The 17,431-nt window shown below is 36.0% G+C and overlaps 1 protein-coding gene across 2 annotated transcripts in view; it reads left to right on the top strand.

The window, feature by feature from the left end:
- Window positions 1-17,431, top strand: part of gsk3ba (glycogen synthase kinase 3 beta, genome duplicate a) — a 70,540-nt gene that overhangs the window by 33,685 nt on the left and 19,424 nt on the right. For both annotated transcript variants that reach the window (XM_073845443.1, XM_073845442.1), the window contains exon 3: window positions 3,264-3,347. In XM_073845443.1, the coding sequence (XP_073701544.1) occupies window positions 3,264-3,347 (84 nt within the window). The remainder of the gene's footprint in view (window positions 1-3,263; window positions 3,348-17,431) is intronic.

Raw genomic sequence — 17,431 nt, 5'->3', positions numbered from 1 at the left:
CGGTAGCTAAAAGTATTCAATTTTTGTTTATTCTAGCCATTATATTTTTCAGCCTTTTGCAATATTCCATAAACAGTAAGAATTCTCAGTTTGGTTTTATCGTGACTTCAAGTGTAACATTGTTTTTACTGCTGAAACTAAAATCAGAGACACGATCGAAACATGTCTCTCATTAAGATGGCATGACAACACACAGAAAGCCACAAAACGAACACTGAGAGAAAGATGAGAACATGATGAAGGCAACATCTATAACATCACAGAACAAGAACTTCTTGTTCTTTCTGAGAGAGGTCATCATGTGGTTAATGTGACAGACGGTGGCCGTAGTGGATGAAGTTGTGTGTGTAAATGGAGAGGTCTGATGAGAGTGACTGTATGCAAAGTTGGCAGTGACTAGTGTGTTCACAAATTACCACCCACCGTGTGATTGTGATGGAGTTACAGGCTAACAGAGTCACACACACACACACACACACACACACAAACAAAGTTTGATTCCACACCCCTCCCTCTGTCCCCGCAGGTTGCTTTTCACAACTTCATTGTCACAGTGCCAAAATTCAGTACATGATAACATGACCAGTAATTTCACAATTATTTATACCACAGCAAAAAACAAATATTAAAATTATGTAATGTTATGTGACAATTGTGTCATTAATTACTCACCCTCATGGTGTTCCAAACCCGTAAGACCTTTGTTCATCTTCAGAACACAAATTAAGATATTCTTCATGAAATCCAAAAGCTCTCTGACCCTACATAGACAGCAACACAACTGACACATTCAAGGCCTAGAAAGGTAGTAAGGACATCATTAAAATAGTTCATGTGACATCAGTGGAAGATGCAGAAGATGCACACTGTACATAGTTGTCTTTGTAAACATGTCTGAAAATTTCGAAAGAGAAGATGACTTGCAATTTTTTGCCCAGCCTTACTTATTTGAACCAGAAAATACAGACGATGGACTAAAAGAGATGGAAGTTCTACGCCAAGACGCCGGCTCCTACGTCCGCAGCTTCATATGCATGTGCCGTGGTTCTCTCGTGAACACGGAAGAGAAGAAATTGTTGAATAAAGTCATTATTTTTGTTTTCTTTCCACACAAAAAGTATTCTTATAGCTTCATAACATTACGGTTGAGCCACTGATGTCACATGGACTATTTTAATGTCGTCCTTACTGCCTTTCTAGGCCGTGAACGCGTCAGTTGCATTGTTATCTATGCAGGGTCAGAAAGCTCTTGGATTTCTTAAAAATATCTTAATTTGTGTTCCGAAGATGATTGAAGGTCTTGTTGAGTCAACTTAAAATAATTTGTTACTCTGCTGCCTTAAAAGTTCAGTCAAAGCAAATAAGTTTAGTCAACTTGCAATGTTAAGTTGTACTAAGTGACAACATAACACAGAACAGGTCCATAAACTTTAAAGCTGGGTAAGTTACCTGGCTGCCCAGTACTGTCACATAGTACAACTTAAAATTTCAAGTTGACTAAACTATTTTGTGTTGATTTAAACTTAAACTTTTAAGGCAGCAAGGTAGCAAATTATTTTAAGTTGACTCAACAAACGACAATGACAGAATTTTCATTTTTGTGCGAACTATCCGTTTAAAGGAGAAATTCACTTCCAGAACAAAAATGTACAGATTATGTACTCCCTTGTCATCCAAGATGTTCATGTCTTTCTTTCTTCAGTCGTAAAGAAATTATGTTTTTTGAGGAAAACATTTTAGGATTTTTCTCCATATAGTGGACTTCTATGGTGCCCCAAATTTATACCTTCAAAATGAAGTTTAAATGCGGCTTCAAACTATCCCAAATGCAGTTGTAAACAATCCCAGTTGAGGAAAAAGGGTCTTATCCAGCGAAACAATTGGTTATTATTATTTTTTTAATTACAGTTGATATACTTTTTAACCTCAAACACCCGTCTTGTCTTGCTCTTACTCCGGTTCAAGATAGTTAGGGTATGTCTCTAACTCTCATTTTCTCCCTCAGCAAAATCATCCTACATCGCTGTGTTTTGTTAAGGGTGTTGGATCTTATTTGCATTTTCAGTTTGCAAACACTGGGTCTGTACTTCTGCAGCGATGTAGGGCAATTTTGAAATGATTTTTGAAGTTGAAGGAGAAAATGAGATGGGAGTTTTTTAACATACCCTAACTGTCCTGAACCGGAAAGTTCAGGCAGAGCAAGACAAGTCGAGTGTTTGAGGTTAAAAAGTATGTAAATTGTAATTTTTCTTTTTAAATAACTGATCATTTCGCTAAGACCCTTCTTCCACCTCTGGGATTGTTGTCAACCACATTTGGGATCGTTTGAAGCCTTTTAAACTGCATTTTGGAAGTTCAAACTCTGGGCACCATAGAAGTCCACTATATGGAGAAAAATGAAATGCCTGAAATGTTTTCCTCAAAAAACATAATTTCTTTACGACTGAAGAAAGAAAGACATGAATGTCTTGAATGACAAGGGGCTGAGTACATTATCTGTCAATTTTTGTTCTGGAAGGGAACCCCTTCAACACAGACCGCCTTTTCAAGTGGACTTAGTTCTGGCAAACCGCTTCACACCAACCAAACTTCTAATGTCAAACAGACACTGAATGTATTTGCCTTGCTATTTTCCAAAGTGACCGTGACCCTGACTAAACAAATCCTAAAAAGCCTTAAAGTTGTATCAGATATGCAGTCTTCCTGTATTTAATGCCCTGCCGTCATCTTCTGCTGCTCTCATTGTAAATAGAGGAAGCTTCTCTCTCAGACGCACACCATGTGGGTGGTGCTTTAAATAAAATCCTTGATTAGCCAGTTTCTCTCATGCAAGCCGCCAGATGACACTGGTTGTTATGGTTACGGGCCATTTCAGTAGCTCTATTTCGGTCTATTATTCTGGTCAGATGTGGGTCAGAAACTGACCCAAGTCCTCTAAGCGAGGAACTCTCGAGGACTTTATTTGTTGCTATGTATGTGTTTTATTTGAATAGCACTTTACATATATCAGTCATTCTTACGGTTCTATTTCAGCAGTTTATTCCTGGAATACATTAATGAATAACTTAATCAATGAATGACCAATTGGAGAAAATAGTTTTTGTTAGATCACAAGGCTTCAAAAGGACATCACTGATCCCATATGGCATCTTTTTTGTAATGAGTGTTGGGGATTTAAATATGGCAAAATGTGAGTACTACATTCTATAAGCAGCTGAGTATGTTAATAACTTATCAGACTGTTTTCTTCTGTTTTCTTGCAGAACCGCGAGCTTCAGATCATGAGAAAACTGGACCACTGCAACATTGTGCGTCTACGTTACTTCTTCTACTCCAGTGGAGATAAGGCAAGTGTCTCTGTTATATCGCTTCATCTTATGTTTTATCTCACGCTACATCACGATGTGTTTTTATGCTGCCCTTTTTGCTGCCGTTTGTCTGAACTAAGCACTGTGAATATATAGTAGATAGTAAATATTCACAGTGTACTTGCAGTGATTTGCTGGTGATCAAATGTTGCAGTCATTTTTCTTTGGCTATGCATTTTTTTAAAGAGTTGAGAGAATTTACAACAGCAAAAATCAACTTTGATTTAAACTAACAAAATGTTGTTTAAGTTGGTAAGTTGTATTCATGTTTGCAAATCAGTTTAAACTGAAACTAAAAATATACATAGGCTTATTAGTATGTATGGCTATATTACTGAAAGTAAATACAAAATTTAAATTTAAGATAATGGGAAACTATTTTGTTTTTACTGTATTTTGAGTATTTTATTAGATAGTTTAATGTATTTTTAGAGAAAATACATACAAATCTAAATATAAACATGTTTACAAGTTTGGGGTCAGTACTTTTTTGTGTAATGTTTTTGAAAGAAATCTCTTTTAAGAAATACTTTTAAGAAATGTCTCTTATTATACAGTAAGAACAGTAATATTGTAAAAATAATTTATTTTATAATGTAATTTATTTTTGTAATGGAACAGCTGAATTTTCAGCATCATTACCCCAGTCTTCAGTGTCATATGATCCTTTAGAAATATTATAATATGCTGATTTGCTGCTCAAGAAACATGTATTATTATTATCAGTGTTGAAAACATTATTTTTGTGGAATACCATGACACCTTTTTTTCAGGATTATCTGATTAATAGACAGTTCAAAAGAACAGCATTTATTTACAAAAATGCATACTTTTAATACATTATGAATGTCTTTGAGTTTTGATCTATTTAATGCATCCTTGCTGAATAAAAGTCTTAAAAAAACAAAATATATCTAAAACAATATATATGTATTAAATATGTGACCCTGGACCACATAACCAGTCTAAAGTAGCACAGATATTTTTGTAGCAATAGGCAAAAATACATTGTATGGGTCAAAAAAAAAATGTATTTCATGCCAAAAATCATTAGGATATTAAGTAAAGATTATGTTCCATGAAGAAATTTTGTAAATTTCCTACCATAAATATATCAAAACCTATTTTTTGAGTAATATGCATTGCTAAGAACTTAATTTGGACAACTTTACAGTTGATTTTCTCAATATTTAGATTTTTTTGCACCCTCAGATTCCCGATTTTCAAATAGTTGTATCTCAGCCTAATATTGTCCTATCCTAACAATCATACATAACCATACATCAATTGAACAATTAAAAAAAATGGACCCCTTATGACTGGTTTTGTGGTCCAGGGTCACAAATAGCTTAAAAAATAAAAATAATATCACATCCCAGCTCAACAATATCAGCCATGCCTCTCTGTCTTTGTTAATCTCTAATGGAGTCTAATGGCGCCCAGATGCTGACCTGAGAGAAATCGACTCTGAGAACTTGCCCATGTGATTATCTGCTTTATCTGCTAGGCATATATAGACCTAACACACTCTGACTGAGATATTAAGAGAGACACACACACATAAATACTGTCAACGCTGCAGCATCGCCTGACCACCAACCACACATCCACCTCTCTGTCTTTCTTGGTCTCGATTATATCACACATCGGATGCACAGACCCTCTCGACCTCTCGCCCACACCCATGACTTTGCAAAAACGCCTGACCACCATTTTTTTCTTCTCTGAGAAACGCGCTTTCGAAATGTCAGTAGCTGGTTTCCGCTCACACGCCCACACGCTCGCCCCGGCCCCTCTGTAACCCAGAATCACAGAGCACCGGGGTAAAGGCTGACAGGGAGTGCATGGAGAACAGGTCCATAAAATAATTAAAAAAAACTCTAGGAAACTGGAACAAGGGCTGAAGGGAAGGGAAGAGAGAGAGATGAATAATAGTGTAGACAGACGGCTGTGTTCATGACGCTAATGATACGGCACCAGTCCACTCACTGAGAACTAACCCTTGACATCTGACCATCATCACTTTTAAGTTAGAGGTGAAGTGTGTAATTTTTTTGATGCTAAAATGCATTCTCTTTTCTGAGCTTAAAGGTGAAGTGTGTAATTTTTATGCCACTAGCTGTACTAAACTGGTGTGTTTTACTAAAAGTATTGTCCCTGTATTTCCATTGCTTCAACAAACATTCACAAACAACATTGCAAAGTTGTATTCTTGGAATCTGTGGTTAGAAGCACAGTTTCTTGATAATATGGCATGTGGACTTCATGCTCAAGCTCTTGGCCACAAAAAGCAAGCTAACGTGCAGTCATACAATATTAACCATTCATAAAAGATGAATCACTGTCTGGCTATCTGAGATTTCGGGATGGAGATAGGATCATGATTTTTTAGCAGTACACCATAAGTGCATATTAGTACTGTTTCTTGATTGCTTTTGGCATCTGATAGAATATTTGGACATAATTAGAGTTGGGCATCAAGAACCAGCTACATTTTAGAGCCAACCAATATGCACAACTGTATTTTGTATGTGTAACAGTATTTTTAGATCGGTGTGCATTTGGTGCAAAAGAGACAGCAGCCTAATAAACGTGTGCTGACTGTCATTAATGTTAGTCAGAGAAGAAAAGAAAACCATTCACTAACTTTACTGGCATTTTATTTATAAAAAAAAATGTTAGATTTCATTACTGTACCTGAAATTTGTTCAGTTGTGTTTATTTATGCTTTTGCTATTGATTTGTTTGTTCCTATTTTATTACTGACTGTTTACTTGTCTTCAGGGCTCTATGCCTACTTTTCTTTTTAGGAGCAAATGAGCTTCTAACTTAAAAAATGTAGGAGGACAGTCAAAATTTCTAATCAATAATCACAAAATCTGATCAAAAATTTTCCTTCCCATTACGAGGTGATATTTGACTCCTTAAAGTGATTTACAGGGGAATTGTGTTTTTACCTTTGTAAGGGCGTTTTTGGTAACTTTATTAAAAGTAATGTGGCTTGTAGGTGTATTTTTATGTTTAATGTGGCTCAGAGGTGGCATGAGTGCAATCAAATTCATAAATTTATATTGAGATTAATGTTTTAAATATACAATTTTGAATACAGAAATATTAAATGATTTAAATAACTGAAAAGACACTTTAAAAATGAAACTAAATCTGCCAGTAGGTGGCGGCAAGTCATTGATTTAATTACTAAATCATTCATTCGATTCGTTCAAACTGCTGATTCATTCAGGAATAAAGCAAGTGACTCTCTTTGTGAATGAGAAATTGAATCATTGACTCACTAGATTTGTTGAAAAATGCAGATTCATTTATAAAAGAAAAAAAGTGTTTGAATGGAGATGCGGAGCAGCTCAGTTGTGACTTGTTTCAGACCATTTTTGACGACGAAATAGAGCAAAATCAGGAAATTGTGTTATAGTTAGACAATGTAAGTCACTTAATAATAACTTCTTGTTTATTTAACTGTTGTATTAAATCAATATCTCATTTACAACTCCCTTGAAATCATTAAAAAACAAAGTTCCATTATAATCAACAAAGCTTCAGGTCTCATCCAACAATTTTTAGCTGTACAAAACAGCTTGTTTTACTGCTTGATATGGCAAATTAGTGTCTCTAACTGTTTTAAATATACATTGTAAAATTGTAAAAAAAAAAAAAAAAAAAGAAGTTGTTTCAGAGAAGTTTCAGAGTGTTTGCCTTAAAATTTTAAGTTAAGTCAACATGAAATGTGAAGTTGTACTAAGTGACAACTTGGATATTTGAGTTGACTAAACAAAATTTTAAGGCAGCACAAATGCTTATTTTTATTTTTATTTTTTAATTAAGCTTTAAGCCATTAAATGCCATGTTAGTTACAGCAGCATTAGTGCTAAGTTACGTTTGTGGAGAAAGCTACTGACTGAAAGAACTGCATGTATATGAGAGTAAATGTGCGCCAGTTAATGCATGTTAAAGGAATAGTTCACTGCCAAAATAAATATTTCCTGATAATTTACTCACCTCTATGTCTTCCAAAATATTTTTGTCTTTCTTCAGTCAAAAAGAAATAAGAAAAAAAAAATTCTCCAAGTAGTGGACTTCAGTGGGGATCAACAGGTTTAATGTCCAAATTGCAGTTTCAATGCAGCTTTAAAAGGCACTACACCCTACTCCCAGTTGAGGAATAAGCATTTGTGGTTAAAAAGTATATAAATGTCTTTAAATTAACAATTGATTCACTAGATAAGAACCTTATTCCTTGGCTGGGATTGTGTGGAGCCCTTTGAAGCTGCATTGAAACTGCAATCTGGACCTTCAACCTGTTGGCCACTATTGAAGTCCACTATACTGGACAAGAGAAAACCCTGAAATGTTTTCCTCAAAAATCTTAATTTCTTTTCGACTGATGAAAGAGAGACATGAACATCTTAGATGACATCAGGTAAAAAAATGAAAAACTTTCTGTTGTTTATGATAATGAACCACAATCACATGACATTAATTGCGATCTCAAATGGATTAATTATCAGATGTGATTACTCCACCACATGCATTTGACATCATTAACAAAAATCCTATAGTGTTGCCCCAGTGTGGTTGAAACGATGGAGGTGCGACAGTGTTTACTGTGGTTTCGGGAAATAGTTGTAATTATTATGGCCCATCCACACCAAACCCAAATGTTCATTGTGAACACTTGCCCCACCAACAAATCAAAGTTTTCTTCCTCTGCAGGTGCATCAGTTATTTATTTATTTATTTATTTTTTTGTTGAGTAATGAAAATACACCAGCACATGTGATCAGACATTCTGTTCTATGTTATTGTGTAAAGTTATGATGTTGTTTGGCAACTGTAAACATTGCACAGTTAAGAGCTGTTCACACCAAGGCCAATGACTATAACTATGTCCATGATGTTTTACAAATCACTTTAACTAGGGGTTTGGTATAATAAACAGAACATTATAGTATGTTGGTGTTGGCGCTAATATGGGACCCTGGACTACAAAACCAGTCTTAAAGGGATAGTTCACCCAAAAATGAAAATTTGATGTTTATCTGCTTACCCCCAATGCATCCAAGATGTAGGTTACTTTGTTTCCTCAGAAAAACACAAACGAAGATTTTTAACGAAAACCGGTGCAGTCTGCCAGCCTTATCGTGGATGTGGATGGGCACCAAACCTTTAAAAGTAAACAAAAACATGCACAGACAAATCCAAATTACACCCTGCGGCTCATGATGATACATTGATGTCCTAAGACACGAAACGATCGGTTTTTGTGAGAAACTGAACAGTATTTATATCATTTTTTACCTTTGATACACAGCCACGTCCATCTGTCATGATCACGAGTTTGGCATCAGTCACGTCACATGAGCACGCGCTCTGGCGTAGAATACGCAAAAGCCGTAAGGGGAAATCAGTGAAAAGTCCCGGATGAGTTTGCGCAAACTAATGTAATCTTTTAGCTTTAAATCGGTTTGAACAATCAGGATATGCGCAAGTAATTACCATTTTGAATAGCCGCTATACACACAATCTCTGTGTGCTCTGTGTAAACAATGAGTGTCGTATACATGCGACAGATCGCTTCTGGCGTTTGCGTATTCTACGCCAGAAGCGCATGCTCATGTGACGTGACTGATGCCAAACTCGTGCACATTACAGATTGACGTGGCTGTGTATCAAAGGTAAAATAAGATATAAATACTGTTCAGTTTCTCACAAAAACCGATCGTTTCGTGTCTTAGGACATCAATGTATCGTCACGAGCCGCAGGGTGTAATTTGGATTTGTCTGTGCATGTTTTTGTTTACTTTTAAAGGTTTGGTGTCCATCCACGTCCATGATAAGGCTGGCAGACTGCACCGGTTTTCGTTAAAAATCTTCGTTTGTGTTTTTCTGAGGAAACAAAGTAACCTACATCTTGGATGCCCTGGGGGTAAGCAGATAAACATCAAATTTTCATTTTTGGGTAAACTATCCCTTTAAGTAGCACTGGTATATAGACAAAAATACATTGTATGGGTCAAAATAATCATTTTTTCTTTTATGACAAAAATCATTAGGATATTATGTTCCATGAAGATATTTTGTAGATTTCCTACCGTAAAAATAACAAAATGTAATTTTTGATTAGTAATATGCATTGCTAAGAACTTCATTTGAGCATCTTAAAATGTACCCTCAGATTCAAGTTTTTCAAATAGTTGCATCTCCAAATATTGTCCTAACAAACCATAGCTTTCTGATGGATGAATCTCGGAAAGAAGATGACTGGTTTTGTGGTTTGATTTGAATGAGCTTTTACTTGGAGTCTACACCAGACAAAATCTGAGTATTGCAGCTAAATCACTGCCATTATGATCAATGAAACTGTCTATGCTGCAAACTTCTGTCTGCGACACAGTTGCTCTACAGAGCCAAAAATGTTTCAGCACAATCTCTACCAGTGATACATTTCTACCATCGCCTGGTGTCCACCATCACACCGCCCAGCAGTCAGTCAGTAGACTGGTTAGCTTCTCCCTACTGTAATTTTAGCAGCTGCTCTGTTTTTTTTTTTTTTTTTTGTCTAGTGTAAACCACCATGAAATCAGAACCCAGAGCGTCTCATGGAGAGATAAAACACAAAGATAGAGACGTAGGCTTGGAGAGGGAGAGTGAGATTAAAAACAGGCTTGAAAAGAGACCGTTCGGCATAGATGAGGTGGCGTCATGTCTGGACGTGGTCTGCGCTCTCTCCAAACAACTTCCACTTCTGCTAAGTGGCACGATTAGTAGAAGTGTTGTTATACAATGCGGACAGTGCTCTGCTCTGGAGCCCAACCTCAGACCCCTTTAAATGACTCTCACTACAGTCAGGCTTAGTGAGCAGAATTGCTGTTATAACTACATAGGCTTTTAAAGCAGCATCCTTAGTAAAATAGAACCTCATATGCAGGGTCTGACAGTTTACTTCTTGTCACATATGATAAAATCAGCCATAAATAAGGCCATTGCAGGGTATTTAACATTTTTTAGGGGTTCAAGTGTCTAGTGCTGAAACCCTATTGTAATTGTTAGAGTGGCCAAGGATCAGCAATCTCCACGTAAAACTGATCGTGCAGACCAAACCCTAAGCCGTAGAGACTTGAAACTTGGAGGAATGGTAGTACTCACACTGTCTACAACGTCACCAAATCTCGCCCCAGTCGGCCTGATGAGTTGCTACAGCAATCAAAAGTACCATATCGCTTCGCCGCAGGCTCAAGTGTCGTTGGGATCCTTGGCTTACAAAACCTACTTGGAATAAGTCCTAGGTTTTTTGCCTAATCGGATCCAAACCAGTGCACGAAGATTCTCTGGAGAGTGAATATCAATAATTGTCATTCAAAAGGGGCATGGCCACCTTTACTGAAATGGCTACAACTTATAAAAAGGACAACGCGTATATGTAAGAGCTGAATTTTTTTTCAGAGCTGAATCTGAAAAAAGTTGCGGAGCTTGGCTACTTGGTGGCACTATAAGAGGGAAAAAAAAAAAACCATAAAAATAGCCATAACTACACGCAACCTGGAAAAAACAAAACACTGCAGTAAAATTATTTGGACTCTCTAGGTCTATAATTATCAAAAAAGTTGAAATTTACCATTTGGGAAGCTATAACGGGTCGTTTAGAAAAGGGGCCTGTCCAGATACACCCAAAAGCCTATAAAGTCTACACAAAAACTCAAAACTTCACCAAACCTGGTGAGCACATGCGACAGGTGATTCTAAACAAGCATGCAATGTTTTAGGGAGATCGGACAACAGCTGCTGCTATAACTTTCATAAACATTACAAAAAATCATATTTCTATGGTAAAATACCTGGATTTGCCAAAAATGCTGTTTTTAACCTCTTTGTGTTCCAACGTGGAGTTAAGTTTGACAGGAATGCTAAGGGGTTAATCATTGATTTAGGTAGTTACAGGCTTGCTAAATAATATGTATTTTCTTTTATTTATGTGTTAGATTCAACTATTTTTCCTTGATATTTTTTTTAATGATTGATTTGTAATCAACTTTTCTGTCATTTTATGTAATATAAGTATCATTTTGAAAAAGAAAAAAGAAGGCAGCATCATTATGCTGAATGCCTTCTGGAACAGCCTTCATGTCTGATGCTTTAAAATGCTGCATACGTAATAGGTCACAAGGTTTTCAAACAGAAATGTGTTTGTGTGGTTTTGTTACCATGTTCAGCTGATTGAGCTGGAGACTTTGAGCTTAACCGATGTGACCCTGGACCACAAAACCAGTCATAAGGTTAGATTTTACAAAACTGAGATGTATACATCATATGAAAGTAATAATAATAACAATTATTTATAGTAACAATAAATAAGCTTTCTATTGATGTATGATTTGTTAGGATAGGACAATATTTGGCCGAGATACATCTATTTGAAAATCTGGAATCTAAGGGTGCAAAAAAATCAAAATACTGAGAAAATCACCTTTAAAGTTCTTCAAATTAAGTTCTTAACAATGCATATTACTAATCAAAAATTACATTTTGATATATTTATAGTAGGAATTTTACAAAAAATCTTCATGGAACATAGGGCTGCAACTAACGATTATTTTAATAATCGATTAATCTGTCGATTATTTTTTCGATTAATCGATGAATCGGATAAAAAAAAAAACAAGGGATTTACAACCCTTTATTCAAAAACAGAACTAAAATCTTTAGAAAGTGCACGAACATGTTGCTCCTTGAACTGTTATAATAATAATAATAAAATAAAAATGGACTAACACAAAAAACATACACATGTATGCTTTACATCTGCCAAATATATAGACTAAATAAACTAAAATTACTATCCGTCAAGACAGCGGCTTGCTGTGGTGTACATGCTGCATTTCCCATCAAGAAGCCTCTCAAATTAAATTCCTCAGTGCGCATTAAAAAAGTCATGTGACTTTGCACGCTGGAACGGGATAACTTGACTAACTTTCTGCTACATTCATTCTGCCATGGCGGTGTTTAGTGTCCTGCCATCAGCAGCGACCAGCTGGAAGAGTTCCGCATTCAAATGCACGCAAAACTGGCCTCAAAGCCCCAGCAAAAGTAATTACCATGAATGTGTCAAGGCAAAAATTAAGAAAATATTCGAATTACTTATTAATAAACTAGTATTTTCTGATTCAGTGTTGCAAAGATGAAATTGACGATCCTGCCATCTGCTCATTAATGCCTAATGCATCTTTATGGATTAGCTAATGAAAGAGTTTTGTTTTCGATTTTAATTATTTCGTTTTATAGTAAAACAATAATTTAAAGCTTTCTATAGATATTGTGTTTGTGAAGCAATTACCTGGGTTTCGGTTAATTATTGTGAAGCGCTCCTGTTTAAACCAAAGATATCAAGCGTATTCTGTTTGTTTTCTTTAAGAGCACATTTTGTTGATACTGTTAGTACACACAAACTAAGGTAGACCCTTTACAGTTCCGGCCCGGGTGGTATATTACTCTTACCTTTATGAGCAAAAAAGAAATTCCACATTGCACTGGTGTCTCCATGCGCTGCAAAGCGCGCTTCTCTCCGCACAAACTTTGGATTTATATTAATTGAATGATTAAACTAATAGTGTGATATGTTTTAAGTTTTTTATATCAATGGATTTTAATTTAAATCGCGATGAATTAAGCAGGCTTTTGATCTGTCTGCCGCTGTTTGCTAGGTATAATTTTAAAAAACAAAAACTTGAATTTAACAAACAAAAAGTGTTCCAAATATATCTCTAAATTAACTTTATAAACTAAAGGAACGAAAATAAATGTAATCACTTTGCTATTAAAATCAGCAGCTGTGTAATGAGGAAGAGAAAGAGAAAAAAAGACAGTCGGACTGGAAATTCAGTCGGCCAAAAATTGATGAGCTGTCGGACATTTTTACAAGGAATGTTTGTTTAATAACCTATATAATATTCTTAGGCTACTTTCTTAATTAAATATATTATTTCTTTGATTTATTTTAGCGTTTTTAGGCTGCTTGTTAGCTGACTGAAGTGTAGGCTATATATAAAAAAACAACGTGCCACCGTCACAGCCCTATTCAAAACTGAGACGATTTCACCTCAGCAGAGCTCCTCTTTCTCCTCACGGTTGTGGTATGTTTTCGACACATTATACAGACAGACAGTGTTACAAAAACTATAGAAGTAGTTTTCTCCATCTCCACTATCCAACGACCCGTACAGCAGCTGTTTTGCGATCGAGCATTGGCTGCTGTGAAAGTACGCTAGCCAAAGTAGGCTTAAATATCAAACATGTTTGATATAAATCGGGGCAGCATATATATATAATGTAGAAACGGTGCTTTATGCTCAAATGTTCCAGTTTTGCGCATAAGTTAAATTCGCATTTTTGGATGGAAACACAGCTTATGAGGTGCCGAACTCTGCTGGCATCAGTGCGGGAGAGAGACCGAATGTGTCCACTCCGCTCTGCGCTCAATTTTTTTAAATATATATAATAACAACCAAATGTCTCTGCGTCGCGCGACACAACGAATCGATTATGAAATTCGTTGCCAACGCTTTTAGTAATCGATTTTTATCGATTTTATCGATTCGTTGTTGCAGCCCTAATGGAACATAATCTTTACTTAATTTCCTAATGATTTTTGGCATAAAAGAAAAAACAATAATTTTGACCCATACAATGTATTTTTGGCTATTGCTACAAATATACCCCAGCGACTTAAGACTGGTTTTGTGGTCCAGGGTCACATATTGAAACCATCTATTTTTAGTCTCCAGAGACATTACTGACACATAAGGAGACTGCTGGGCCTTGACAACCACCAGCCGTTACCCATGATCTCTCTCTGCCATACTTAGTGCCCACTGATTTTTCCTCACAGGGGAGCCACACAAGACCAGGACGGATGAGTCAAAAAAAACATCTACATAGACGACTCAAACAAAAATAGGAATAGGGAGAGAGTGGGAGAGAGAGAGGCTGTCGTTGTGCCACATGGACTTCTGTATTGGTGTGAAACAAACACATTTATTCACGCACTGCAGCTATGACGAATTTCTTCAAACTTGTTTCTTACACTGTTGTCCAAAAGTTTGGGGCAGTAGGAATTAATTAATTAATCTATTTATTTTTGATCATTAATCATTAAGGGTGCATTCAAAAGTGTTTTATGAATTGTCATTTTATTTATTTTTAAAATTTAATTTTTCCCCAAAATAATAAGAAGCACAGCTGTATTCAACACTGATAATAAGAAATGTATCTTAAGCAGCAAATCATCATATTAGAATGATTTCTGAAGAATCATGTGACACTAAAGACTGAAGTAATGATGTTTGCATCACAGGAATAAATTACATTTTAAAATATATTCAAAACAAAAACAGTTCTTTTAAATTGTAATAATATTTCACAATATTACGTTTTTTTTTTATCAAATAAATGCAGCCTTGGTGAAAATAAGACACTGATTTTCATGACATTTGTTTGTACACTGCAAAAAAATGCTTTTCTTACTTAGATTTTTTGTCTTTTTTCTAGACAAGTAAAAATTATTTCCTTGTTTTCAGTAAGAACAAGTCTAAATTAAGTGCATTTTTGCTTGAAGCAAGCAAAATAATCTGCCAATGGGGTAAGAAAAATAATCTTGTTTTTTGTTTGATAGCATTATACTACCTACGACAGTTTCGTGGTCCAGGGTCACATATAACAATCACAGTGTCGCCGCGACCACTCTAGAGTTTCACTAGACCAAATTTACATGTATGTAGTTAGAATTTGTCATGAATTTTCCTGGAATTTTACACTTTCAGGATAGTGCATATAATGTCACCTCACTGTACGTTTGGCTCTGACAGGAGCTGTATGTGGAAGAGACTGTAATAGCAGGGCCTGGGGACAGATGAGTCTCTACCTGTGGCTCCCGCACTGAGGGAGACGTTGGCTACTGTGCCGTGAGCCACAGATCACCCAATCACACGGTCGCAATGTCATGTGACCACAAAGCAGCAGCCAATCAGACGGCCCTGAAATCTGATGGTAACATCTCAGGAGCCAGTCGCCTCGGAGCTTCTCCGATCGGCCGTAATTGAGGAAGTGTTGCTGTTGCTGTTGCTGTAGTGAGGGCGGAGAGTGAGTCATCGCTACGACTAATTTTAGCTGCACTGCACAGCCAGGGGGTGGTTTGGGTTTTTTTCCCACATTTTTTTAGGAAATCAAACATCTGTTATTAGAGACTACTTATCAATCAGAGTCAAAGCGCAGAAAGAAAAACCACTCGGCTAGAGAGAAACAGCGGCACTGACAATTTCATTGCATGTTCTGTCTTTGTGAACAATGGTAATCACTGTCGTGGTGAAATAGATTGTTGCTTGTAACTTGTACACATATATATTTGTTTATTTTTGTTACTTTTCAGATTTAATGCAGATTTTGATAAAGCAATAGTTTACATAAAGTCTGTCATAATTTACAAATGTTTCTCTTGTGAAACTCCAACAAGATACAGTGCAAAATATTAGCTATGTTTAATAATGAAAAAAGATGCTGTCAAACTAAAAAAAAGGCAAGCTAAAATGACTCCAGTGACTACATTATGGTACTTTCATGATTTATTTGTTCATTTATTCAGCAGAAGAAAGTTATATAAGTGAAAAATATAGGTGTCAAAAACGAATGTAGAACTCAAAAAAAAAAATTTAAAAAGAAAAAAGCTATAATGACCACATAATGGTACCATTATGGTTTTTTTTTCATGTTTCAACAGAAGAATGTTATATTCTTAAATGTTAATTATTAAAATGTATTAATAAATTAAAATGTTAATCATTTTACAAAAATAAGAGGGATCATACAAAATGCATGTTATTTTTTATTTAGTACTGACCTGGATTATATATTTTACATAAAAGACAATTACATATAGTTCAAAAGTTTACATACACTTGATTCTTAATACTGTGTTGTTACCTGTTAGCTGTGTTTTTGTATGTAGTGATAGTTATTCATAAGTCCCTTGTTTGTCCTGAACAGTTAAACTGCCTGCTGTTCTTCAGAAAAATCCTTGAGTTCCCACAAATTCTTTGGTTTTTCAGCATTTTTGTGAATTTAAACCCTTTCCAACAATGACTGTATGATTTTAAGACCCATCTTTTCACTCTGAGGACAACTGAGAGACTCATGCAACTATTACAGAAGGTTCAAACACTCACTGATGCTCCAGAATGAAACACAATTCATTAAGAGTTGGGGGTGAAAACTTTTGAACGGAAATGATGTGTCAATTTTTCTTATTTTGCCCAAATATATTTTTTCCCACTTAGCACTGCCCTTCAGAAGCTACAGAAGATGCTTGCATGCGTCCCAGAAGACAAAATAAGTTACATTTACCCTGATCTTTAAATTCAAAAAGTTTTCACCCCAGCTCTTCGTGAGTCCCCCAGTTGTCCTCAGTGTAAAAAGATGGATCTCAAAATCATACAGTCATTGTTGGAAATGGTTCAAATACACAAAAATGCTGAAATACCAAAGAATTTGAGAGAAATGAAGGATTTTTCTCCTATTTATGTATCTTAACACGTTTAGTATGTAGATTATGTCAAAGTATGCCAGGTCACTTTGACTCACAACCTTTTGTGTCATGCGTAAAGTGAATAAGCTCAGGCATGTCCGATCAAGCAGAAATAGACTCTCTCACAACTGAACTTGTGGAGGAAGGAAGAAGGGCATAATAGACAGGATGTGACATCAGACGAGGGGTCAGAGTGGGCCTGTAGGCCACCCTATTGAGCTCTTCCTTTTCTTTAGTTCTTCAAGAGGATGTGACTTCAATGTCTGAGCATGTATGTTATGTAAAGATGGCGGCCACAATCGTCGCTCGCTTTCAGGCACGGTGCCACACAATGCATGGCAGTCAACGTCCACAATGACATCATGCCAAAGAACTGGCTGTTTTTGTGTCGTTTCCATAGCAGCTTTTTTACAGTTCACAAGCTCCAGTCATGGAGATATATGTAGGGATGGTGCTTATGGGATATTTTTAGTATAGT

The sequence above is a fragment of the Garra rufa genome, chromosome 8 (assembly GCF_049309525.1).
Source record: "Garra rufa chromosome 8, GarRuf1.0, whole genome shotgun sequence".
Classification (NCBI taxonomy): Eukaryota; Metazoa; Chordata; class Actinopteri; order Cypriniformes; family Cyprinidae; genus Garra; species Garra rufa.
Note: the sequence above shows the minus strand (reverse complement) of the source record. Positions and strands in the feature narration are given on the sequence as shown.